Below are 24,760 nucleotides of genomic sequence, written 5' to 3'. Positions count from 1 at the left end.
GGCAGTCAGGTGGCTTGAATCAATCAATCACTCCCAACTCTCTAGATATGTTCAGTCCATTCCAAATAAAACTGAATCACACAAATTCACACCTCTCTATTTTACACCGAACACACCAGCAGAGATCATCCCTCACGTCTTATGTTTGGAACTGCCAGTGCTTTAAGATGAGCCTTAAAAGCTATTGTAAAGTTAATTTACTTAGGAACACAGAATTCTTATCCTTTTCAGACTTTTTAATGCTGCCCTCGGCAACAAAAATTGTTTCCTCATGTACTGTTTTCAAAATGCAAAGAGGAAACATAACTAGTAATAGTTATTCGAAGACACAAATGGAGCTCAGCACCACTCTTCACAGCATTACATTCCAAAGAAACGTTTAATTACACAGTAGCGCCAAGTCACAGCTATCATATGTAAAATGTGCTGATGCTGGTTATGACAACATTATTTCATCCCTTCTGCAGTAAAACAAAAAAATCATTGTAGTTGTGTAATCTTATGACAAGCATATGCCTAGAATAATAGCATGCACTCTGCAACTGCCACTCAGTTCCTGTTAGAGGAGTATAACTTGTTATTTATGAGCATTAATGGAATCTAGACACAGTATGTAAATCTCTCTCAGGAAGTGTTAAAAATGCTAAGAACGTTGCTGTGGTAGCAGACATACTATATTTAGTAAATCAACTCTGAAATATTCTGTCGCGTTAGTTAAGCATTCCATTATATTTAGAATACTCCAAAGATTTTGTTTCTGTAGAAAACCATCACCATCTAGAGTACAGATAACAGCAGAACAAAGAGCTGGCATTCTATTGAGGATCCTTCAGGAAGTTGTAAATTTGAACATTAACAGAGTCAGTTAACGTGTTATGATCTTTCAAAAGTGAAAAGCAGAGCACTTGTAACAGTACTAATTTTAGAACGCGTCTTTTGTTTGTGCTTGAAAAGTTATGTATGCCCCTAAAACATCGAAATTGCAAAGTACAGCTTATATCAGACAAATAAAAATACAGCCCTAATCCACATTTGCCAAGCATCTACTTTTGTTCCCTAAACAGTGACAGTACAGCATATTTTGTTTGGAATTATTTTATTTGGATTATAGCAATTAGTATCACTGGTCAGTAGACCAAATCCAGGCAGAGAACACAGAATCAATTTCACAAGGCAACAACACAGACTAGTATTTTCGCATACAAACCATTTCACCGCATTGTCAAGTAGAAATATCTTTCAAACATGCATAAAAAGTCTTTGCTTAACCTTTCAGAGCTCCAGGTAATACCAGATTCCTAAATATACAAAAAATACATTTAACTTATAATAATCTTAGTGAATCAGACTTATAAAATTACAATTTTATTCTTCACAACATAGAAAAAATACAAAAATGACTGTATATAGTTTTCACCCAAATTTCACCAACAAATATACATCAAAGCACATGATTTGATGTATACTCATGAAAATTTTAAGATGAAAAATAGGTTTTAAAATGACACTGCAGATTGGTCCACACAAATGCCAACCTTTCTAGTGATAAATAAAAAAACTTGGATAGAAACATCACATTGTGAAAAATTACAATTTACCGTAGTCTGCATCTTACTGTAATTTACAATATGAACATTTCTACAATTCCAGTTGTAAACTATACACTGGTAAGAACCTTGGTCTTTTAGAAGGTAATGACTGACATGGTCAAAGCTGGCATGGCAGAACAAAGTGTTGTCAACTGCAAGAGTGCACGCAACCCAAAGACTACCAAGGCAGAAAACATGTCTGCTGCAGCAGTTTGGTTATGCTCACAGAAAACATGCAAGCCAAGTAAATAGTTTGTGGGAAAAAAAAACTTCTAGATTTGTGAAAGAGAGTACTAATCAACGCTTTTATTATAAAGTTCACATACCACATTACAATTTCAGTGACAGAAAAGGGGAAATTTGTTCATATTTTATGAGAAGGAAAAAACCCACATTTGATCAAAGTCAGCATTAGGAAAAACCCCAGCAATATTAGGGAATTGCACTACAGTTCTTACTCAGGATCACCTTCCAGTGATTTCCATGGAAACTTAACTTGAAAAAGCACTGTAAGCTGAAGTGCTAGAATTCTTGTATATACTAAATGTTTCATACTTCAGAAGATACGGTTTCTTTAATTACTTTTTGGACAAGATTTCCAACTATCAAAGTAACTTCCTTTAATTTTTCTTTTAGAAGGAAAAGGAACTCCTTTTTCTTTAAAAAGCTAATGGCCAATTAATATTTTCAATTAACTGTTTCATAATAAAGCTTACTCAGTAAAGAGGCTGGTGGTACAAACCTTCTCCCTATTGGCAGCTCTCCCTGCTTCTCTGTAGTGCCCGTGCTACCTACTACAGATCTGTACACCATTCCATCAATAGAGTTTGTTTCATACAGAATTATTACACATTTCTTCTGCAAAGTGGAACTACAAACTTGAATCCAAATCTTGTATGTAGGCACAGAATCAAACAAAACCTTCAGGAGCTAAGCATCCACAACATCCAGTAACCCGAGTACATCATGAAGTCAGATCTTTTAGATGACATTCTTCAGAAATGCTGCCACTAACCTCTTTTAGAGCGTGTACAAGCAAAATATATTTTGTTCAGAGGTGGAAGTTTACACTTTTGAGCAATGAGTTATGTATAATGCAACATTTCTCACAGATAACCAGAACAAAGAAATACATAGCCCAACAGAAATGAATTTGAATTGTTGCATCTTTGAAGGCAAAAAGCACTCTGAGGTTGCATGTTGCTACAGTATTTTTGATTACTGCCAACAACTGTCTGCAAAAAGTTTAACATAGAAGCTAAGATCGTTACTGTCTCTTACCCTCTCCCTACCTACACCAGACCCATTTGTGTTGAACATGCAAGGTGTTACACATTACTGAGTGCTAGGGATATTCAGTCAGGCTTTTTGATGGAGCCAAAAGAAGTTGCTGAAAAATACAGGTTTTTTTTTCAAATACAGCTCTGACAAATATAAAAAGAAGAGTATTGTAAATGCAGCTCTCCTCCAGTACTAGAACAGAGACACAGTGCACTTAGTACTTACTGCCCTATGTTTAGGGAGAACTGGGAGCACAAATAATTGGGACACAGATATGGATCATGTCCAGGGGGAGGTAGGTGCTGGCAGGCATAACACAAGACTAGTATTGCAGGTATCCTGGTCACACCTGATTTATGCACTAAATCACGATGTTACAAGAGGGAAGTCAGAGAAGCCCTTGTTTTGCTGTCTAGTGGCTCTATTCGGGTAAGGTCAGTACTGTTTCGTTTTCAATACATGACAGAGCAAAGACCATTAGCTACATTTCCTTTTGCCTTTGCTGGGATGTCCATTCATCTCCCTGGTCCCTTTGTTCCTTCCATTTCTCACCCCCTCCCAGTACAGTCTGTTCATAAATTGGGCCACTGTTCACGCAGCATTAGTGGAATCTGCTTCACCACATGGCTTTCTCACTCCTTTCATTTTCTGCTTTACCTTCCCAAGGTTTAGCCTGAGAACCCAAAGCAAAGACCTTGGAAAATCTACCTTTCTAAGCTCTTCTGCTCTTTCAGAAGAGCAGATGAGGAAAAGCTTGTCCAATCTGCAAAAGCAGAATGTAACACATGAGATAATATGCTTTCAAAAAAAAGAACTAAAAGAACTTATGATTCAGGTTTTTTTTGCAACGTTTCAGAAGCCGAGTGCCTGGAAGCACCTGTTTGGATGTGCCAAAGCAATACACATTAGTCACTTACGAAAAGTCATGTTGAGGAACAAAGCCCTCAAATGATTCCACAGTAGACCAAATAGTTCTTAGCACTGAAAGATAAGTACCACTGAAATAGTGGACAATGATTAGAGATGATAATTTAAAGTCAAAAAGGGAGAACTGCACCTCTTTCTGGGTGACCTGCCTCCTTATATTGTTTAATTACTGATATCACTAGAAATATTACAGTTAGTATTTTTTATGTTTTTAGTATTCAATAAAGTATCCAGGGCTGCAGCATTTAGAGTTTTAATGTTTCAGATAAGCATTATAGCCTCTGAATTAACAAGCATTTGAGTAATCAGCTTAAACAAGATCTTCAAAGAACACACTCTGGTCAGACACCCTACTGTTTAAATTCCTAACAAACCACATTCCCCTCATTTCCCGTAATTGCTTTCCTGTTCTTGTTCTCATCACCTTTTAAATACATAACCTACCTTTCTAAGTTCAAACACTGCCCAGATTACATTCTCCACTGGAGTCTCTGACAAAATCCTAAAGCATTCCAGAGCATACTGTTTGCTTCCACAGCAATACATACAGTTTCTGGCATGCAGTCAAAAACTTCAAAAAAAGAGGAGGTATCAGCGATATAATCCCAATTCAAGCATTTAGTGGATACAATTTCATCACTCATACTGTAACCTTCAGGCATTTAGTTGTAAATTAAAACCATTTTAGCACATCACTTAAGGAAAAGTAAAAGGCTACCTGCCAAGCCATATAAAGTTTAGAAGTTTTCTGGAGCACTGCAAGCTGAAAGTTATTTGCATGTTTTACATCGTAGAATTTCAGTGAAATCAGATTTATTGGTTATTCTTGCTAAATTATTGGTCTTTTACCTCTGACTTAGTTTATCTTGGTATATTCGTTATAAATACGCTTGGTATTGAAAATCTGCAGCATTTTGATGTTTGAAAAGTTCTGAAAGAGCTGGAATTACTCAGACTTCTTGTGTTCTTCAGTGTGGGAAAGCACCTTTCGCCTCTGATGTAGCATATGAAAATAGAGCTGGGGAAAGACTGAAGAGAAAACAAGTGAAGTATTAAGTCAGGCTTCTGTGTCAGTGTAATACACACAGTCACACTCAAGGTCACCAATTCTGTTAAAAGGAAATATGCCTATTCACTTTCTGCTCTAATCATCTTCTGTCTTAAGAACAAGCAATATTGCCCTTAGACTTCAGGTACTGTTTAATTTTTGCTAGAGCAATGACATTTTTAGGCAAAGGCAGCAAAAAGCCCTCTTATACTTCTGCAGGTGTAAGTGGGATGACAAAGTTTCCTGAACTGTACACACAGAATAAAAAAAATGTTTCATTCCATGAGGAATGAAAGTCCTTCCAGAAGAATGACTTTTCCAGATTTCACTTATAATTCTAGCGTCCCTTTCGCAGAATCTAACAAACTTTATGCAAACTGGTGCCTCTTTCATCTCTCTCTATCCTCCATGTAAAGCTTTTTTCCTTCTAAGACTACATTACACAGTATGTTTGCAGAAGAATAAAGGAGGGAATGGAAAACAAACAACAAAAGCTAAATTTCCCATGAGAGACTAAACTTCCATCTTTGTGAACCCCCTGAAAATTAAACAAGCATCAGCCTACATGACATCAGTTACAGTAGTGTTTGTAGTATATGTAGGCCAACCAAAAACTATTTGATTAAATTTTAGGTTACTGTTTTCTCTTTTGGCTTTCTTTACCCAGTATTTCATCTCCTGACTGTTTCCCCCAAGCCTGCATTTCATTTGATTTCACTCCACCAGCGTTAAGTAGTTAATATAGTTGTCCAGGACCATAACAGAATACAGAGCCACAAGATTCCTGTTAGAAGTCTAAGTAGTTGAAATCTATATGCAAAAAACTGAATGACATCCTTTCTGGCAAGATGTCAATTTTGACAGATAGGTACTAAATTAAATATTTAAAGTCAGATAAATGGTAAAATGCAACTATCAAGAATGTTAATCTCAAATTTTAGCAACAGTTTTTAAAGCTTGCTTTCTTTGTGATGCTAACTTTCCCAAAATTTGCAAGATCTTCTGTGGGTTAAGACGACAACCCCCCTGAATAGGTAGCTTTTATGAATGAATAACTGACCTATGGTATAATCAATGAATGTAATGATCATTGCTTTTCTTGTACCTGTGGAACAACACAGAATACCTTCATGTGAAAAGGTACCTAAGACCAATTGAGTCCAAACAGTTGGTACGTGGAGTTAAGATACCAATTCACAAAAATGATTCCAAAAAAAAAAAAAGACTGCATCGAAGTTACACATCCCACAAATGATAATGAATCACAAAATATTTCAACTGAGAGACTGCAATTTTAAAGGAGAAACAGGGCTAAAATTATCTAGGTTCTATCTGCTTCCCTTCTGTGTGGCCTGTCAGCTGTGATCTAGCCACCCCACAAGAGGTAATTAATACTCGTGTTTATTTTCACTGGAACAAAAGATATTATTCTGGCTCCTTGGAGTTAGTAATATCAATGTTTTTGGAAGAAGGAGACGAGCAGATATTAAAAACCCTTTTCATGCATTTGTAACAGCTGGAAAAACTTATGAATCTTGATGTCAGCATTACAAGATGGTTCACTGAAAGAGTAAGCGCTTATTACAGACAGCCACACTGCTGAAATTTAAATCTTAGAATATGATTTTTTCATTCTATACAAACAAGGTTCATATAAAGACAGCTACAGAGACAGCTACCAGCAGCAACGTAGTCGCTACATCATTCTGCATGTTAGATGTCTATTTGCACATCTAAATTGTTTGAAGGCCTGTGCGTTCCTAATCCCTGTTTCTAAGCAGCAAAGCCAAATCTTCATAGCATGTAAAGAAATACCAACCAAAGATAACATTGATTCAAGTTAATTCAACAGAAATGCCTTGCTAGCTGTTACTGCAAAAGCAATGTTCTTACACCTGATAACGAACCAAATTTTAAGAAGCTGTTTTAACCCTGTTCTCATGAAAGTCCATAATTGAGTAAAAAAAGTCAACATTTGCCAAATACTACATTTATTTTTATATTCCAAGTATAAGAGGGGAAAAATATTACTATATTACAAGTGTTTGTAGAAAGCAACTCCTGCAGTTTTGACTTCTCTAAATAGTTTTCAAAATGTATTTTGCCACATTAGTTGTATATATGCAAATCCCCCAATGGTTAGCTTTTCCTGATATTGTTTTTAATGTTTAAAAAATCAAACTTGTACTTACTTGGAATGTACGAGATCATAACCAGGATCAGGAATGTATAGTAGTCAAAAGAAAAATTGTACTTGTTAGGTAAACTAATGGAATACAAGCCAGACTGCCTGACAAAGGGTAACGCAGCATATATTGTGAGCAATTCACCAGAGACTCCCATTGGATACAATACTATAAACAACGTGTACCTAGAACAAAACATTTAAGGAAAGGATTAAAAGCTCTGACAAACTGACAAAGTATTTGTTAAGTTATAGATATTCAAATCTTAAACTCTTAGCTTTTATTTGATTAGAGCATGTGAACATTAGGTGTGAACATTACTGCAAGACAAGAATATTGAAGTCAGCAACCAGTTTGAATTATTTAAAGATTATCTTTGAGAATCTGAAAGCTATTTTTACAACTGTTTCCTCCCTCTCCTCTCCCCCATGCTTGTTACTTTGGCTTCTGAACTCTTTGGCAGAGGTCATATTATCAAAATAGGGCCAAACAGTCAGTATTAATCAATGTGTTCACCAACTTTTCACCAATCTAAGGTACAACCCTTACATCGAAGGGTTACTGTTAAGTATCAGTTTATTTACTGCCATCCCTTACTGTTAAGTGTTAGTGTCCGACAAACACAATCACTTTGCCAGAACTCAGTACCATTTAGCAAAGTACTCTCAGCTTACATTTAATAGACTTGTAACACAAATCTGCTGGAAAGAAGATAGGACGTCACATTTATAAGTGGGGCAATTACCCCAGGACAGAATTTAACTTTTTGTACCAAAACTATTTTACAAGGTAAATATCCATGTTAAAATAGTGCTTTAAAGGCTATGATTTCTATTGTGCCACCTACCTGGCCCATTTTATGAGATAAGGGAGATGGTTTAACAAGCTAAAGGTATAAAAAGAGTAACGGATTATCTCAGTGATTGTCCAGGCCACTACAAACAACAGGACACTATCTTCTGTTTGTACCTGCAAGAGAGAAGCAAAAGGTTCAATATGAATGCAAATGTTACTAGTTACTCACCAGATCTAAACACCCCAAAGAAATTAATTCCCAGGGGCTGCTTTACTGCATCATTTTAGATAACAGACTCCAAGAAAAAGCGTAAAAGCAACATTAGTAACAATTGCAAAAAACCCTTCTCATTATGCTCTGTATTTTTCTAGTTGGCTTAAGAATAGCTCTGATGATCAGAAAACTCAAGATCTCTCATTCTGTGCAATGCAAATTAGTGCAAGAAACCCCTGAAATACCAAGAACAACCCATAACACTTCCTACTCCTATACAGTACCAGGTTCCGCTTCGGTCCTGTGATTGTTTTCTGGTGCAGGAAGCAGAGAGGATGCTAACACTCGAGATCTGGTTTAGACTTTACACTCTGCTCCTAGTCAGTGCTATTTCTGAGTACGAGGAGAACTGCTTCCCTCTCTCACTTGAGAAACTGGGTCTTAATTCTGAGCAGCAGCAGCAAGACAGCTAACAGCAGGATGCAGGCTTGGAGGAGAGAAGAACCAGAAGCTCAGGTTGTGTCACCTCAGGCAAGCTTTACAACTAACTACCTGCTTCGCTGTTCCCTGCTCCTCTTTCTGCTTACTGCACGCAGCATTGTTTTTCTGATGTTGGTTATATTCAAGGCATCGTTTTGGTTCACTGCTTTACACCTCTTAGAGCTTGTATTCCAGAAGCACATTACTGAAACAGCTTTTACTTTCTTCGTGTTTTGAAGATGAACCTTCAAAAGCATGAATTTAAAAATGAACTATTACATTTGGGAGCATAATTATGAGGTTTAAGTTTCAGATAGAACAGCAGTTATGAAGAAGCATACGGGGTCACATACCTGCATGACAAACTCTTGAGAGTAAACACACGATTTTTTATGCAGCCCCCCCCGCCACCCAACAGAAGCATGTTGTGAATTCTCAGCTGAGAGAGCACCTTGAGCCCAAATTCAGTGGACCGTGGGAAGAAAAAGAGCTCAACCACAAGGGGCTGCATTTTCTTTTTTGCCTCCAACTCTTGAAAAAAGGGAAAAGGAAGTCAGTAGCTGTGGGTGGTACACCCTATTCATCTTGGGCAAAGTACATGTACAAACAAAGGAACAAGAAATTATAGGGGCAAGCAGAAACCTTTTCAGAGGAGGGGACTGGCCATACATTTGTGTGTAAAAAAGCTCATAATGATTACCCATAAAAAAACTTTGTGTCAGACTACTAAACCCAGAAAGAATCGTACAAAACTCTTGGGAATCCTGTAATGTAGAGTTACTGTTATGCCATTTTCTGCTGTGTATAGCAATTCAAGTCACTTTCATCTCTTTTTGCGGCAAACATGCCTTGTTCTTTTTCACTTGAAACTCTGTGAAACTATATAATTTCCATATATATTAATCTCCCTTATATCACCATAAAAGAACAATATCCAAGATTTATTTGAAGATTTCCTGAGAAGAGACCAAATCTATTTTTACACTGCTACAATATCTAGAAAAGGATCCTGACCCTGCTTTACAAACAAGACCTACTTCTCAGCCTGGTAGCATCACTTCACAGATGCCGCTGTTCCCAAGGAGCAACATGCTTCACAAGCACTCCAGAGCTGCATCTTCTGGTCAAATCAGGAGTAGCAGCTTCTGAGTTCATCTAAGCTTATGCATCACAGACTTTGATCCGTATGTTGACACCCACCCCACTTCTTTCCCTAACTATGAAAGTCAGTAGAACCAACAAACAAAAATGTGTAGCTTGAGGGAGCACCCAAGGACATGACCAAGAACAAAAAAAATGGGATGCTAACAGTGAATGATGCACATAGAAGAAGAAAACCTGGCAGTTACAATCCAGTTCTACCACAGAACTTGCAACATTGCTTTCTCAAGTCTAGTCTTTCCCATCTATGTTAATACTTGAACTGTATTTGGAAACTACTAAAATAGTTCACACCATTTAAAAAAAATAAACAGAGCTAACCCCTGTTAAGGTCACTTGACTAGGAATCACAGACTGTGACTTTACTGCTTGTGTCCCTGCTTAATGAAAAAATTACAAAAACAAACACCGGTTCCCAGTATAAGAGCGACCTATACATTTTTCAAACACTCCAAACCTGTGCAGCAAGGAACAGAAGACTGCTATGGACTTTATCATCATATTTTATCTACATTCCAAAGTTCGTCATTAAAGAGCATGTTTCTTACATATTAGCAGATCTGTCAGAAGACTGTCACCATTAGAGCTTCTCTTTGAGGACTGAATTTCTCAATACTTCAAATAAAGATGTCTGAGATGCACGTTATCAACCCCTTGGGAACTGATTTACAAAGCAGTCTCTCAAGAGCCTTACTCATTTAGGCCCTGCTAATGCTGCATTTGTAACATCATTGCACAGTACAGCCAACAAGCAGCAGACTTTTCAAACCACAAATCCCAGTAATGCCTCAGAACTCTTCCTCCACCTTTTCATCCCAGTCTTTGAAAGTGGTGTTACGCAAAGTCAAAGCACATTTTACACTCCATATACAACTTATTGTCCAACTGCCTTAATTAGGGTGAGTCATACCATGGGTATAATTTTTTTTAGTATGTGTTCCAAACCAATGTATCAAGGATGGTCTTGAATATATTTTATTTTGTCTCATGACTATGAAAAAAAGATAATCTGTGTTAAAATATAAGGGATTAATAGCCTTTTAAGATACAAAGATGAGATTCAGAGTTGGGAACCGCCAAAATAAAGCCTGAGAGGCTTTTACTGTTCTCCTGATGCATGAAAAGCTATCTTAAAGCTGAGCAAGGTTTGAAACATTTAAAATACCATAAACGCAGAAATTCTATAGATTTCTCCATATTAAGAGTAACAGTGAGGAATTACAGAGAATTTCTGCTAAACACATCATGAAGCAATCCAGTGCAGATGAGTACAAACAGCATCAGTATGCAACAATAATGATAAACAGCACATCTCCCTCCAAAGCTTGGGTTCTGTGTGCACATCAATTAAAAAAAAAAAGCTTCACAGTAGGTATAAAGGGTCCTGAAAGACATTTGCATTGTACAGAATTACTCAAATTTTGCACAGATGTAAAGCAGTGATGATTTAGGCCTGTCAACTAACCCATTCAGAGTTCCGAACCTTCCACTGGGGACTTCTTTTACTACAACTCAATCTTAAATGATAAAAATTACTGTTCTCTTATATTTTTAATTTAAGTATGTTTACGATCGTCAAGTTCACCGCAGCAGATGCTGGAGTCTTAATGATCTGCTCAGTAAGCTGTATGTCGTTACACCATGCCTTTCGACTGTGTTCTATAAAGGTTCCTCTAAATACATACGCTACTTATCATTGTACCTGCACCTGATTTGATAAACTTTGAACCACTGCTAGTACCTCTTTTAATTATCTACCAGAACTGGGTGTCACACTGAACTCCACAAAGGCCCGCTACGATGTCACCACATGATCTCACTGTTCACATAAATTCAAAGAGAGAATTTCGATCTGAAGGGCACCTTCTGTTCTCCTATGCCTACTTTCTTCTAGCCCTTCGCTCCTCATTCTTTTCCCTCCTTTGTAGGAGAAGTAGCAAAATTCACCAAACCAATTGCTTTCCAATATAATGACAAAACAGTATTTTCTGGACTACGAGTACTGTATTACATGCCAGACCCTTCTCCAGTAAGCCAACAGCTACTTGTATTGTGGAGGCAAGAGAAAATCTCATTGCAACTCTGAGAATTGTGCAGTGCTTTAACATTTGCCATGCTTTAACATTTATAATAGATACTTTCATGTTGAATTTAACAACACATCAGCACTAAAGTAAACAAAAGCACAAACATGTTAGTGGCAAGAAGCATGCTTCAAATCACATCACATATCTAGAAGTGTATTCTGACAGAAAGGAGGGATGCAATACAGATTTTTCTTCTTTTAACCACGTTATATATGAAAGCAGTCTGGAAAAGCAATATATTGAACAACTCTCACTCAAAAAATTAAAGAGGAAAATTGAGTTTTATTTTACAAGAACCTCATCATGCAACTGCATAGCTTACAAGTTCCATAAAGCTGTGTGAGAATTTTATCCTGGACTTCAGCATGGAGCTCACTTGTGCAGACAGCCCTTTAGAAAAAGTAGAACACTTGTGACACTTTAAATACATCTCCTCAGGTGAGACTGCATGCTCTCTGCTTGGGTTGAAGGTGGGGTGAGATTTATTACCACTAAGTCAGAGGTGAAAAACTCATCACAGCATTCCTCATCATTCTTATGCCCACTATGAGACATTAAAAAGTTTAACACATAAGACAGTCTCTTCTTAAGAATTTAACCAAAAGACCATGTAAGTGTGAGAGGAAAAACAAACATGCAATAATGTTGGAATAATCCTTATTAAAAACTGAATTAGTTAGGCTAAACTTTCTTGTTTATTCTCCCATTTTGCTGTTCTTTTTCTGGTGAGAATGTGGGCACAGGTTTAAAAAAATCTAACCCACAATCATTTTACAGACTTCCCTTTGATGTCTTGCAGATAACACATGGAATTCTTTTAATCTAGGTCATTCAGTCTTTAACATTTTGGATTACTTCAAGCCAGGAGGCAATTCATAAAAACAGATTATTGCTGGTTTTGAAGCACCAGGTACTCCAACATTATACAAGCAACAAGCAAAATTACAGACATATTTCTTTAAAATACTTTACGTTTGTATTTAATATACAGTGTCTTGGAATTATACCCTTTTTGTTCAGAACCTAGCATTTATCCCCACTGAACTGACAGGGACCAGAGTTCTTTTATTTGCACCAAAAGTAAAATCTGTCAGAAGATAAATATTTACAAGATTTTAAGTTTGCTGAGAAAAATAACATTCATACTTGAGGAATAGCACAAAACTACGGCTCCACATGAACAGGCATTATAATATTAGAAAGGGCAGTTAATTATTAGGAACTACAGTGACTTGTATTACTCCACCTATGGGTGGACATTCTGGTAACAGGTGTTGGAGTAATGAAGACACAGCAGCTTCCTTGAAGACTTGGCAATGACACAAGCTCTTTAAGACATTCTCCATGTCAAGTCACAAAATATCTTTTATATGTAGAAGACTATCACTAGAAGACTATCACTTAGTCAGCCACACTGACATCAAGAGTAATTTCTTTCCTTAATGAAACAAAGGATCAACTGGCTAAAGTAACAGCAAAGATGCAGCATATGTGAGCTACTGCAAGGTATTCAGATAATATGAAGTCAGTCAGCATTATCTATTTCAATTAAGGCATGTTCAGATATTAAAACAGCTGTCAATTGGGAATAATTTTCAAGTAAGATTGCTTCCAGAAGATTCTGCAGACATTTGGTAAAGTACAGCAATATTTGTTATGGCATACAATAACCAAGAACCCCAAACCCACTTACGCTTGAATGCAAGAAAGATTAATGAAGGACAGAGGGAAAATTATCCTGGAAAAGTGATGAGGGAAAACATTCGTTTTCCTGGACAATCGTTTAAGGGGGAGCTTCCACATACTGTGATACAGACAGCAAATCATAGAGTACAGACAGGGACGGTGAGGACATTTTGCTATTGAATATTGCACTAGTGAGATCAACACAAGAATTCTGTCCCAAATTCTGGGGTCCAGATTACATACTGGGAACCTCCTGCTCAGCTTTCAGTACAGACTACAAAGGCTATTCAGGAGCTAGTTGTCTTACAGCAAGAAACTCATAACTCAATCTATTTGATTATCCAGAAGAGATGATGTCAGATTTATTTTTATTTCCTTTGATCCACACAGACTCATGACATTTCACATGTTGCGATACAACAGAAGACATTTTGAAGAACATGAAACAGCAATCATCAATTGCTTTTCAGCATGGATAATTATTTTTTGCAATCTATTTTGTAGCTTAACTTACCTCTTTTACACTATGTGTTACTGCCCAGGTCAGGAAAACCCTTGACATCACTTGGAAAGCAGTCAGAACAACAGAGGAGGGAACAATGCCTGGAAGATATTTTGGAGTTAGTAAAGATCCCCGACCATTGGGATGTGGGTGGTGAAATAAAGTACAGCTAAGCCAAGGTCCAGTCACTTGAACTTTTTGGAAGGAAAGAAGTTTTTTAATTTGAGTGTATGAAGTCCGTCCCATGGTGTGTTTACAAAGCCTAAGACAATGCAATCCCCTGACTGGGACTTTGTATATCAAAATGCAAATAAAAGTAATTAGCCTTGTTGAAATCATATCACGAATACATAAAACAACTGAACGTATCCCAAAAGCTATTTGATTGAAGCTAACTCCATCTCTCAAATAAAACCTGTTTAATTAAAATATTCAAGATTCTCTTAATTATCATGATTTAAAAGGTAAAAACAATTGAGATGTTTTGCACTGTGTATCCCCCAAAACAGCAAAAAAAAATACAACTGCTTTGAAGAAACGAAGTCCTACCCCATATTCTGCTAGATACAGTTATAATTCCTTCCTGGGAATAAAACTTTTAAAAACAAAACAAAAACAAGGAATAGTTCATGCACTGATAGGTACAGAAACAATTTAAATATTTTTCTCAAAGAAGCAGATTTAACTGGCTCTTCTGAGCAAGTTCGGAGGTGCCAATTAAACTGACTTTTAAAGGGTCTTACACACCCAGGTATGAGACAGAGCAGTAGTTTTAGATTGCAAGATTACACAAAACATCTAAACTCTACAGCACAAAGTTTTGTTTTCTTCCAGCAGCATGATGAAGACAAATGCAAGAGCAGTCGTAACTGCTAAAATACTGTAACAAGTGTGTTCTAAAACAAATGCAAACCACAGCAAGCAGCACAACAGTCTCAGAAACAAGAAAAAGTTAGAAAGTGGAAGAAAAATGAAGAATAAGAAAAGCTAAAAGCAAGTTTTATTAGAATTAATTTCAGTCACTATGTTTAATCATTTTTTTCAGAGAAAATAGAAAAAAACTGTATAGTTTTCTTTGATTTTATAATGCATTGTTCATAACCTGATTTCTGATTATAAAACATCAAGGCAGAATTTGTGTTACTGAGACAACACAAAAGGGGGTGCCATAAAATCCCACAATCTGAGCTCATTAGAGGCTCACCCCTACAATACCTTTTCTTTTATATGGTTTGTATCAACCCTTCCTAAACAAAATAACCTGATGCTCTTGAAAATGAATCTCTAAACAAGCCAAAAAGACTCTGTAGGAACCATCCAAGATTACCACACAGTAAGACAAGATTTTTTGTTATGGCCAAGACAACACCAGCCTAAGCCAAAAACATGAGATCTAGTTCAGTGATTCGCGAATTCGCTAACTGTGATTTATGTAACCTCTACTCGCCTCTAATTATTTACTAACTGCATTAAAAAGGCATCCAACAGACAGTTTTAAATTCGGCATCTTTAAAAGCATGTCACCGGTTACTTAACACTGCACATGCTGGAGCAGGTCTTGGCAGACAGAAGGCTCTCTGGTCCCGAAGCAAGCACCAAGCAAGCTTTGCCCACACCTCTCCCAGGTCCTGGACTAAGCCTCCCACCTCCAGCAGAAAATCCTCTAAGTCCGACAAGTTGTCTCCCAGGAGGATCCCAGCTGAGACCAGGTGGTATGCATAGCTTAAAGGTGGAGCTCTTCTATCCTTCCTAACTAGACAGGATAATTCAAAGTCGACCAGTGTCAACACCAGCTTAACAAAGGGCTACCAGTAAGCACCACTGTGGTACGACGGCTGGTACTGTAGCGATCCTGTAGGTTGGGCTTGTACTTACCAAAGCTTTCTTGCTTTTCTCCATTCCCTTCACGACCCCTCCCACTACAGCTTCTTCATTTTGGGGACTCCTATCACCTCTTTTCTTACCAAGTTCCTCCAGACAGAAGCTCTCCCGTGCTATCAGTGCTATTCATGCGCTTGGGTTCTGTCTGCTACACAAGTCAAGGAACTGAATGTTCCCTTTCCATTTGCTTGACCTTCCATCTCTCCACTTGGTGTCTGTACCACACAATGCATCCTCTCTCCGTGTAAAGCTCTCCTTCTCCACATGCCAAAGTTATGTTCTCAACCGTGCTTGTTAGAAACATTCCCCTATCAATCTTCATGTTTTGAAGAATGTATCTCACAGATGCTAACGATTCAGATTCTACTGAAAAGACGTAGAGAGAAAAGTTATGCTGGTATGCACAACCATCTGTCATTGCTCAGTTTTTCCTGTCGAAAGAGAATAACAGCTCCAGGGGCAAAGCAATCTGCAAGTTTCCTGCTTCTCCCTACATAGAAACTTTTAACAGAGTCAGGAAGACTCTTTTCCTCCCCTCCTTAATACCTAGAACATTCCTCCAAAGTCTGGAACCAGCCATTGTAGTATTCAGAAACAGCATCACAGCAGACAAGCAGCAGTGTATCCAGCTGTGTAAGAGAACCTCATTTCATTTAGCTGACAAATACTTCCACTGACAGAAAAAACCTCCATGGGCAGTTATAAGTAGTACTTTTTATAAAAAAAAAAAAAAGTTAGGGAAAGCAAAAGGATAGAGTTATAATGGCATAAAATGTTGCAACATTCCGCTAATAGCTCTCATCACTAACATTAACTTGTGTGACTGAGGATAACATGGGCTAAATGGATCCACACCTCATTTCAACTCAGCCAGGATTATTAACATTGCACACAGACAAGCTGGTACAGTCAGCTTGTTTCCTGCTCTGCAGCAGCCTGGAAGGCAGCAACACAGAACTACTTCTACTATTCAATTGCATAGACATATACTCTAGAGAGTACAGAAAAGATAATCCAAGAGAATTCTTATACTCTACTTCTTAGAGTTAAGATCTGCGCACAAGTTTAGCTTAAGAAAACAGCAAGACATGGGAGCTCTTGTGCTTCTGCATTAGCTTTAGCGTGGTAAAAGAACATTTTATTAGCAATCTTTTTGGCCCAGGAGCCTGAGATTTAACAACTTCTTGACAGGTTGTTAAATAGGACTTCAAAATCTGTCAAAAAATTTTTTGGTTTTATTTTGTTTTTTAAACTAAGTATGGATTATTCAGGTAAAAAAAAACAATAACTGAGATTTAGTAAAATAAAATGGGATCAAAAGGACCACCTTGGCAGCACAGGCAACTATATGATAAATTCCTATTCATGACAGTTGTATTTGTTTTAATAGCTAATGCCTCTGCTTTTCTGAAGTGATTGCAATGGCTGTATATTTAGATGCTTAATGTCAAGGTCTGTGTTAGAACATCCACCAAAGACCAATGCACACAGCTATTTTCTGCTTAGTTAAACTAACAGGAGTGCTCACAAAATCTTGTATACTACTTACAATTAATTGAAACAAACTGAGTAGAAGACATTTGAAAATAATTTATTTACAGTGGAAACATCACTTCCAAGATAGAAGAGATGAAGTGAAACTCTGGAGAGGATCAAACATTTACTGGGCAGACAAATATTTTAAGAATGTTCAGAAAACTCAAGTTGCTTGAAAGTCAGTAGTAGCACGTGCTTTTCCTTCACCTAAACTGTAGGTATCTCTGTACACCAACAGGTTTATACTAAGCAGGCTTTACATTAATTTGAAGAGCATCTGATCCCTCATTTCTTGGTATGACCTGCGCATAGTCTGCAAACTGCCCTTTGTAAGATAACATTTTCAGAGTAACCTAATTATGGAAGAAGGCAAGAACTACTGTATCAAATACAGAATTACACTGCCCTCTGCTGACAAATGTATGAAAATGTTTTAAGTTTCCCAACTACTGCATATAATTATTCAGTAAAATCTTTGAAACAGAAAATCAGTATGAGCTTACCGGTTACACCTAGTAATACACCTAAATACATCCAGTATTTAGATGGATTGCATTATACGTGAAAAATAACAGGTTTGTAGCTGTGGCTTTAGGAACCTTAATGCTATCTTATTCTTCAAATAGCAGCTAGTAACATCTAGATGGGAGCTCAGACACTTATATGTAAAACCACAAGACCAACCACCGGAACATAAAACTGTCTCTTCATGAAGGCTGGGTTCAGAAAAATTCAGAGCTAAAGCCAAGGCGCAGACAGGCACTGCTCCCTATTAAAGCACAGGGGCTTTGATCTTGCAGATATTTCTACATCAGATGTGTTCTGCAAACAAACAATCCAGATGCTGAGGCCAAAATATTCGCTACTTGTAAGGACTAACAAACCAGACAAAATGCAACTCTGTCACTCAAACGTGAGACTCTTCAGGTTAACTGATTCATGACACTGCTACCAACACACAGCTAAGTGCCTGCCACCAACCTACCAGACCTTGCAGTAGTAGGCTAACGAGAATTGTCAACTCAAGTCTTAAGTGATTCTAGTTCTCACGAACAGTTCCACTAAAGCACAGTGAAATCTGGGATAGAGTGGCTTCCCCCTTCCCAATTTCATAGCACATGCTTATGCGCTATGGACATAGGCAAAGTTTATGTGCTTGAGCTGTCATTTTCATTAGAATTTAAATTACTTGCAGCTAGAAGTAGGATTTGAGGAAAGACAGCTTGGTACAGAAGATTATAGCATGCAGAGAATGGAGAGTCATGATCTACTATAAAACATTTATAAACCGCTGTAATTTGTTATGTTGGAAGGATCTAGATAAAAAAAATAGAACGTCAAGTGATTAAAAGCTGTTGTATTTTCCTTTTTCTGACTTGTCAAATTTAGTAAAAAAGTGGAATGTGCTTCAAGCAAAAATTAGGGGGTTATGTAAGAATTAAACCTGAAAATTCACAGACCATAACATTTTTTAGTGCTGATATACCACTAAAAGTACAGTTTTCTATGAATAAAACTGAAAGTTTGCAGGCTTACCAAATGCACAGTGCAGAATCTAGAACAAAAAGAAAAAAAAAATCAAATTACTAACATTTCAAATGAAGCAATTTAGAAATACATTTAGTTCTATCGCAAGAGCTTACGACTCAATATTTATACCTCAAAGATTAAGCTTACTATTTAGCTCTGCTGCCCAAGCTAAATAGCAGACAGTAAACTCCTTCACTTCTTGGTAGAAGGAAATATGTCACACAAGTGCTGAACTTACTTCTTGAGTTATATTTACCTTCAATTACCCTACAAATGCTAATGAAGAACATGGTACCTAGAAAGTACCGTTCAAAGGCTGCCTTATTTCTGCTACACAAAACACTCACAAAAATATAAGTACCTCTGGGGAAGACAACTACACCTACCTCAAGCAAAGCTCCAGTTTGGAAGAATTTCAGGGGCTTTTCTATTGAGTAGTAAAGGCTATGGTAGCTACCTTTAGCCAGGTATGCTCGAACTAGACCAACTGCAATAACAAGCCATCTGAAAGAGAGGAAAAAAGTCTGAGATAAGGAGACATTAAGTAGAGCATAAACACAAAGAAACCCATAACGTCTCTTTCAATATGTGGGAAGGCAACAGATATATAACTGCTTTGAAAGATAGGAACTTTTTCCCTACTCTCTGCAACACCGAAAACATTCAATATTTGGATTCTCTGCAAATTTACCAAAGTTAAATATTGATTTTTAGACATCTTACAGCACCAGCATGATACCAATATCTTTATTGCCTGGATTTATTTTTCAGTAAGCTGTATTTAGTTAAGTTATGAAGGGTACTCACGACATTTTAAATAAGATTGGCATCAGACGTTGTTTATTCAAAACACAAAACCATTTACTGTAGGATCTCCTGCCACTCCGTAACTTAAAGAACTGTGACATAAAAGCAAACAAGACTCAGAAAGCAACCGTTTTAAGTCCCGGACAAGCCACAGAACTAAGGTGGCTACGCTCTGCTCAAATACCCTTCCACCTGAAATTAGCATCTCCAGTTAACTTCAGTTTCCAATTGCTTGTGGCAAACACAGGCAGAAGAGCTTGATGAAGGGAAATCCCTGCCGGCAGCTCCCCAACTTCTCACAGACTCTGCTGTTCCCGCGCTGACCTCACCTACTCCTAATGCCGCCCTACCTCACCTCCACCTCCTGCCAAACCCAGAAGCGCTGGCACAAAGCTTGTGCTAGCAGTCACCAAGTGGCTCTGCTAACAGCCGTGCACCTCACTGGAAGTGTCTGCAGGCATACAGAGAGTCTCCTAAGTACACAACAACTTTTTACCCTTTGAAAAAATCTGCAGCTGTGGTTTTCCAAAGGAATTTCTTCACGGTCCCTGGTAATTAAGTATTATGATGTGCTTACAAATATTGTCCCAAATGTAATACTTTGTTGTTTGAAATATACTGTAAAGTGCAGATTTTCAATAACAAGCAACGCTGGCATCCCAGTTTGTGCTTATAACAATGCTTGTTAGTAGGACTGCAAAAAAGCTATTTCATTTCTGCCTGGACTTCTCAGAAGATGCGCGTGAAAGACAAGCAACAGGAGTGGGAAGAGAGATGGGGAGCAAGGAACAAGCTCCCCTTTTGTTGGTAGTAAAAAGCTGTTTCTGTTAAAGCTGTTTTGTGAAACCAGAAGACAGACGCTTGCCAAGTAACTCCTGTTTATAAAGAATCGGATGAATTTCTTATTTGGACCTCAGTGCAGCATAAAGCAGGAAGCACTGCAGGATCAACCACTGTCCCTTGCAACACTGAATGTCTCTCTTCTGGAATAAGAGCTCACAGCATGTTCATTGTCCTGTTCATATCTGTCAGTTTCTCTATTTTTCCTAATCTTCCCTGTTTGTTGAGAAACTTCAGGGAATTGAGCAACTTCTCAGGTTGCACAAGATAGCAGTGCTTGTTGGCGCCTGCAGCCAACTGTTCTCAGGCGAGGGCTTCAGCCCCTTGCTCGTCTTCTCCACCCTCCCCAGTAAATTACTGTCCTTCAAAGAGCAATTAATACACATCAAATCATGAATCTGCACAAAGTTAAAGGATGTGCCTACCTGGTGTCAAAGCTTTCAGTACCTCTGTCCTGCTTCTGCATTTCTTAGACAGTTCTCCCTCTACGACTATGGAAAATGAAATAGAAGTAGGTGAGTGCAGTAAGATCAAATAAAAAAGAAACCTGGTGAGCAGTTTAGAAGGGCAGGAAAAGGCACCACTGTCACATGCAGGCTAAGCGAGAAGTTAATTCTTGCAGCTTTCTGTGACCTACACACTAAATTCTACCTGATAGACCAACTGTAGTTGGTGTGTCACTAAATAAAAACTGCCATGGATATAGACTTTAAGCTAGACTTTTATACTCTTTGATTAATCCCAATTATGGAAAATGAATATGGAATACACACTTCTTTTTTTAAATACTTTCAGCTGCTCAGACTTGATAAGCAAACTTCATGCTCAGGACACTAGTTTAATGCCTTAGTTTAAATAAAAAAATGTGCAAAGTTCACTGAAGTTCTGCTTTGTTTATGCAAAGAGAGAATATGGCAAAGCTACAGAGAAAATGAACCTGAAAAGGGGAGAAGTGTACTTTGACTCTCAGCAAACACCCACTGAAGACGTGGACAACGAAACCTGTAACTCAGAGCACTCTTTGCTCAGCATGGTAACACAAACTCTTGCAAATTCAAAAGTTATTATGTTAAGAACTATCTTGCTGAGTGAAATCCATTCAAAATTCATTGTATATACCACCATCAGCTACTTCTACCTGAAAGTCCTAGTCAGTTATCGCACTTGGCTGAACATAAGAGACATGATCACACGTTGAAGCAGCTTACCAAACATTTACACACTAACTAACAGCGAGCCCCCATCCCTATCACCCAGTGATTTCAGCCAACCACACTTTTTAAGAAATAATTTCTATTATCCATCTATGTCTCCAGAAAGAACTGCCTCTGCCAGGTCAAGCATAACTGCACTGCCATGCTGTGACACGCAAATAACAAACTGACTAAATGTAAGAGAAGAAAGACACTGCCCTTTCTTCAGCTCAATGTACTGAACCATGGTCAGCAAACCCACCAAGTACAGCTGAGAACCACTGCAGCACTGGTTATTCCCTGCTGTAAGACACCAGGGTCCATTTTCTGAAAGAAAACACCCACCCACACGTGAACTAAGAAGTGTGTGCGGCTTCATTTAGAGATCCACGGGTATATATACTTTCTGTACTGTTTTGCTCTTGCAAAAGCCATCGTATTACCAAGAATCCATATACTATGTGCTCTACAGGATAAAATCAGAAATAAGACCAATTATTTTTAGAGTCAATACACTCACTTCAGCTAAGTCAAGATAAAGGCAAAGTAAATATAATTGCATGGAGATTTTCGATTGTCACTTCATCCATTTAAAATAAAGCCAACAACTAAGATTTTAGAACATATACTTTATTGCATACCACTGCATGACAAAGCTGCTGCGTGCTTTTGCAGCATCACTTTTATCATCTGGGCACCTCAGAATTTTTTGTGCTTTCATTTCACCGCTCTCTTTCCAAGGCAATGCTGTCTGGGGAACTGAGCCTGAGCACTCTGATTGACATGGGGACAGTAACTCATTACTGCCATCACCTGTGTGTCAATCTTATATGAAGAATTGAGCTTCTGTCAAACAACTCCTGAAAAACTACCTTATTATGAAGCTTTTAGAAGAAAATACGTATTTTTTTTCTGTGGTCGATGTTGTGTATTGCCAAATTTCAACAGTAGCCAGGGAAGTACAAAAATCCTTGTTTATTTGAAACCAAGTTATCAGTCAGAGCCCTCAGTGACCTGCCCCAAAAGAACGGCAGTGAGTGACAATGCAGAGACGTGAACACTCATCACAGGAATTCTCTGGTAGCTCCCCAAATTGCAGATATCATCTAACCATACATATTTCCAGAAGCAGCAGCTCACGCTGAAGTGTCACATCTCACTCACCAGACTGGACTTTTCTAGGAAGTTTGGTATAAATCAGGAAAACAAGTAACATCACGACTAAGATTTAAGTGGCAACCGGAACTGAAGTACAGATTTATGTTATTTGATTCTAGTTTCCAACACCTGGATTTTATTTTTTCTTTTGCAGAAGTTTCACACAACCAGGAGCTTGCGCGCCATGATATAAAGTTCATGATGTTTAAGAAAACCTTTCTATTTCTACTACAATTTCTGTATCAGGTTCTTGAGATCTTTTATAAAGATAAGTGAATTAAGTATCAGTACGCCAACAAGCAGGTGCTTTTAGTTCTAACAACAACTCAGAGAGGTTAACTTGTTAACACTGTGCAGGGATATCACGAAAACCGAAAAGAAGAGAGCTCCTGACTGCCAGTATTGTGTTTTACTGTTCAGGTAATTAAATATTTCTGCTTGAAAGAAAAAAAAAAAAAAAGAAAGATGATTAAATCATATCAAACTGGTGGGTAATTACCATTCCCCCTTTAAGCAAAACACCCTGCAAATACCGTACAGGGCCACGGGTCTTCCCAGCAGTTCCATTTCGCAGCAAGACACCTACTGGGCGATGTGTAACAAGCACCTTGCAAGAATTGCGATCTCCCCCGTGGGTTACCTTTGTTCCTCACAAGCACAAGGACTTTATAAGCTGAAATAGCACCAACCGTCAGCAGCTAAGATAAGTATCGTCGAGTCCAACCGCCAGCCTTACCTGCACTAATTCTGCACCAGTCTTGCCCCACAGATGCAAGACCAGTCCTCCTGCCTGACGCCTCACCCACCGGGCCTTACCCAGCGGGGAACTGGCTCATCCAGGATCCCCTCTAAGGCTCCTTCCTCCTCCTACCACCCAAATATCCTCAACCTCCCAAAAGAATTATTTTCGTCCAGGTCCCAGTAACACTCTACAGCCTCTTAAAAAATATATATAATAATAACAACAAAAGTCTCCTTCAGCCCAATGTGAGCACGCTGCAGCTTCTGTCGCTGTGCCCAGGGGCGCACCCACCGCTGCCCGTGCCCCCCGCTACACACACGGAGCCCGGTAGGGCCGGCACCTCGTGGGGGACGAGAGGCGGCCGGGGGGCCGCCGGGGGACCGGGGGAGACGGAGGGGGAGCCGGGGGACCTCGGACGCCCGCCTCGCCCCGCCAGGGCTCCCCCCCCGGCCCCGTTCCAGCCCCCGGATGTCGGGGGGGGATCCAGGCGCCGGGGGACCCCGAGCCGCGGCCGGCCCCGGGGAAGTTTCGCAGGGGCAGCGGGCGGGCGCCGAGGGGAGCCCGGCAGCAAGCGGGCGCTGCTGCCCCGGCCCCGGCGAGCCCCCGCTCCCCGCCCGGCTCTTACCCCGCCGTCATCACCACGTTGTAAATAACGAGGTAGGCCGTGGCTAGCGCGCCCGGGCCCTTCCTTCGCCGCGGCTGCTGGCTGCCGTAGCCGTTATCCGCCCGGCTGCCACCGCCGCCAGCCGCCGCCATGTTGCGGCGCTCCCGCGGCCTCCGCCCGCTCTCAGCGTACGGCGAGGCGGGGCCTCCGCGGCGCCGCCGCCGCCATCTTAGAGGAGGGCAGGGCCGCCCCGTCACCGCCCCCGGCCCGGCCCGGCCCGGCCCGGCCCGGCCCGCAGCCGCCCTGAGGAGGGAGGAGCTTCCCCTTGGACGCCCAGGGGGTATTTCCAAGTCCCCCTAAGGGGACTGAGGTGTCCCCACAGCCACTCTTCGCCCTGCGGGCACTGAGGTGTCCCCACAGCTCAGCTCACCCCCCCTTCCCCTTTCAGTCGCATCTTCAAAGGTTAAAAATACCCCCCTGTGCTCTCACTCCAGCAGGACGAAATAGGTTTGT

At 39.3% G+C, this 24,760-nt stretch overlaps 1 protein-coding gene across 3 annotated transcripts; it reads right to left on the bottom strand.

Moving 5' to 3' along the window:
• Nucleotides 1–1,079: 1,079 nt before the first annotated feature.
• On the bottom strand, nt 1,080–24,500 carry HACD2 (3-hydroxyacyl-CoA dehydratase 2). 3 transcript variants are annotated; one of them, XM_040562086.1, is made up of 7 exons: nt 24,269–24,500; nt 19,290–19,407; nt 18,910–18,928; nt 13,969–14,057; nt 7,879–8,000; nt 7,038–7,216; nt 1,080–4,826 (listed from the first exon to the last, which is right to left on the bottom strand). In XM_040562086.1, the coding sequence occupies exons 1-7, from the start codon at nt 24,397–24,399 to the stop codon at nt 4,744–4,746; spliced, it is 741 nt and encodes a 246-aa protein (XP_040418020.1). In that variant the 5' UTR covers nt 24,400–24,500; the 3' UTR covers nt 1,080–4,743. The 3 variants fall into 3 exon arrangements, with proteins under 3 accessions (XP_040418020.1, XP_040418022.1, XP_040418021.1); XM_040562088.1 differs by lacking the exon at nt 24,269–24,500 and adding an exon at nt 22,006–23,904; XM_040562087.1 differs by lacking the exon at nt 24,269–24,500 and adding an exon at nt 19,711–21,988.
• Nucleotides 24,501–24,760: the final 260 nt, after the last annotated feature.

Source organism: Cygnus olor, chromosome 6, assembly GCF_009769625.2.
Source record: "Cygnus olor isolate bCygOlo1 chromosome 6, bCygOlo1.pri.v2, whole genome shotgun sequence".
In the NCBI taxonomy this organism is placed as follows: domain Eukaryota; kingdom Metazoa; phylum Chordata; class Aves; order Anseriformes; family Anatidae; genus Cygnus; species Cygnus olor.
Note: the sequence above shows the minus strand (reverse complement) of the source record. Positions and strands in the feature narration are given on the sequence as shown.

Excerpts from the sequence above, each read along its gene's own strand:
- HACD2 (XM_040562086.1), bottom strand. The coding sequence starts at position 24,399 with ATGGCGGCGGCTGGCGGCGGTGGCAGCCGGGCGGATAACGGCTACGGC. Across the intron at positions 8,001-13,968 it reads TAACACATAGTGTAAAAGAG|GTACAAACAGAAGATAGTGT; the intron begins GTAAGTTAAGCT and ends TCTCTCTTGCAG. Across the intron at positions 4,827-7,037 it reads TATGATCTCGTACATTCCAA|TCTTTCCCCAGCTCTATTTT; the intron begins GTAAGTACAAGT and ends TTTTCTCTTCAG.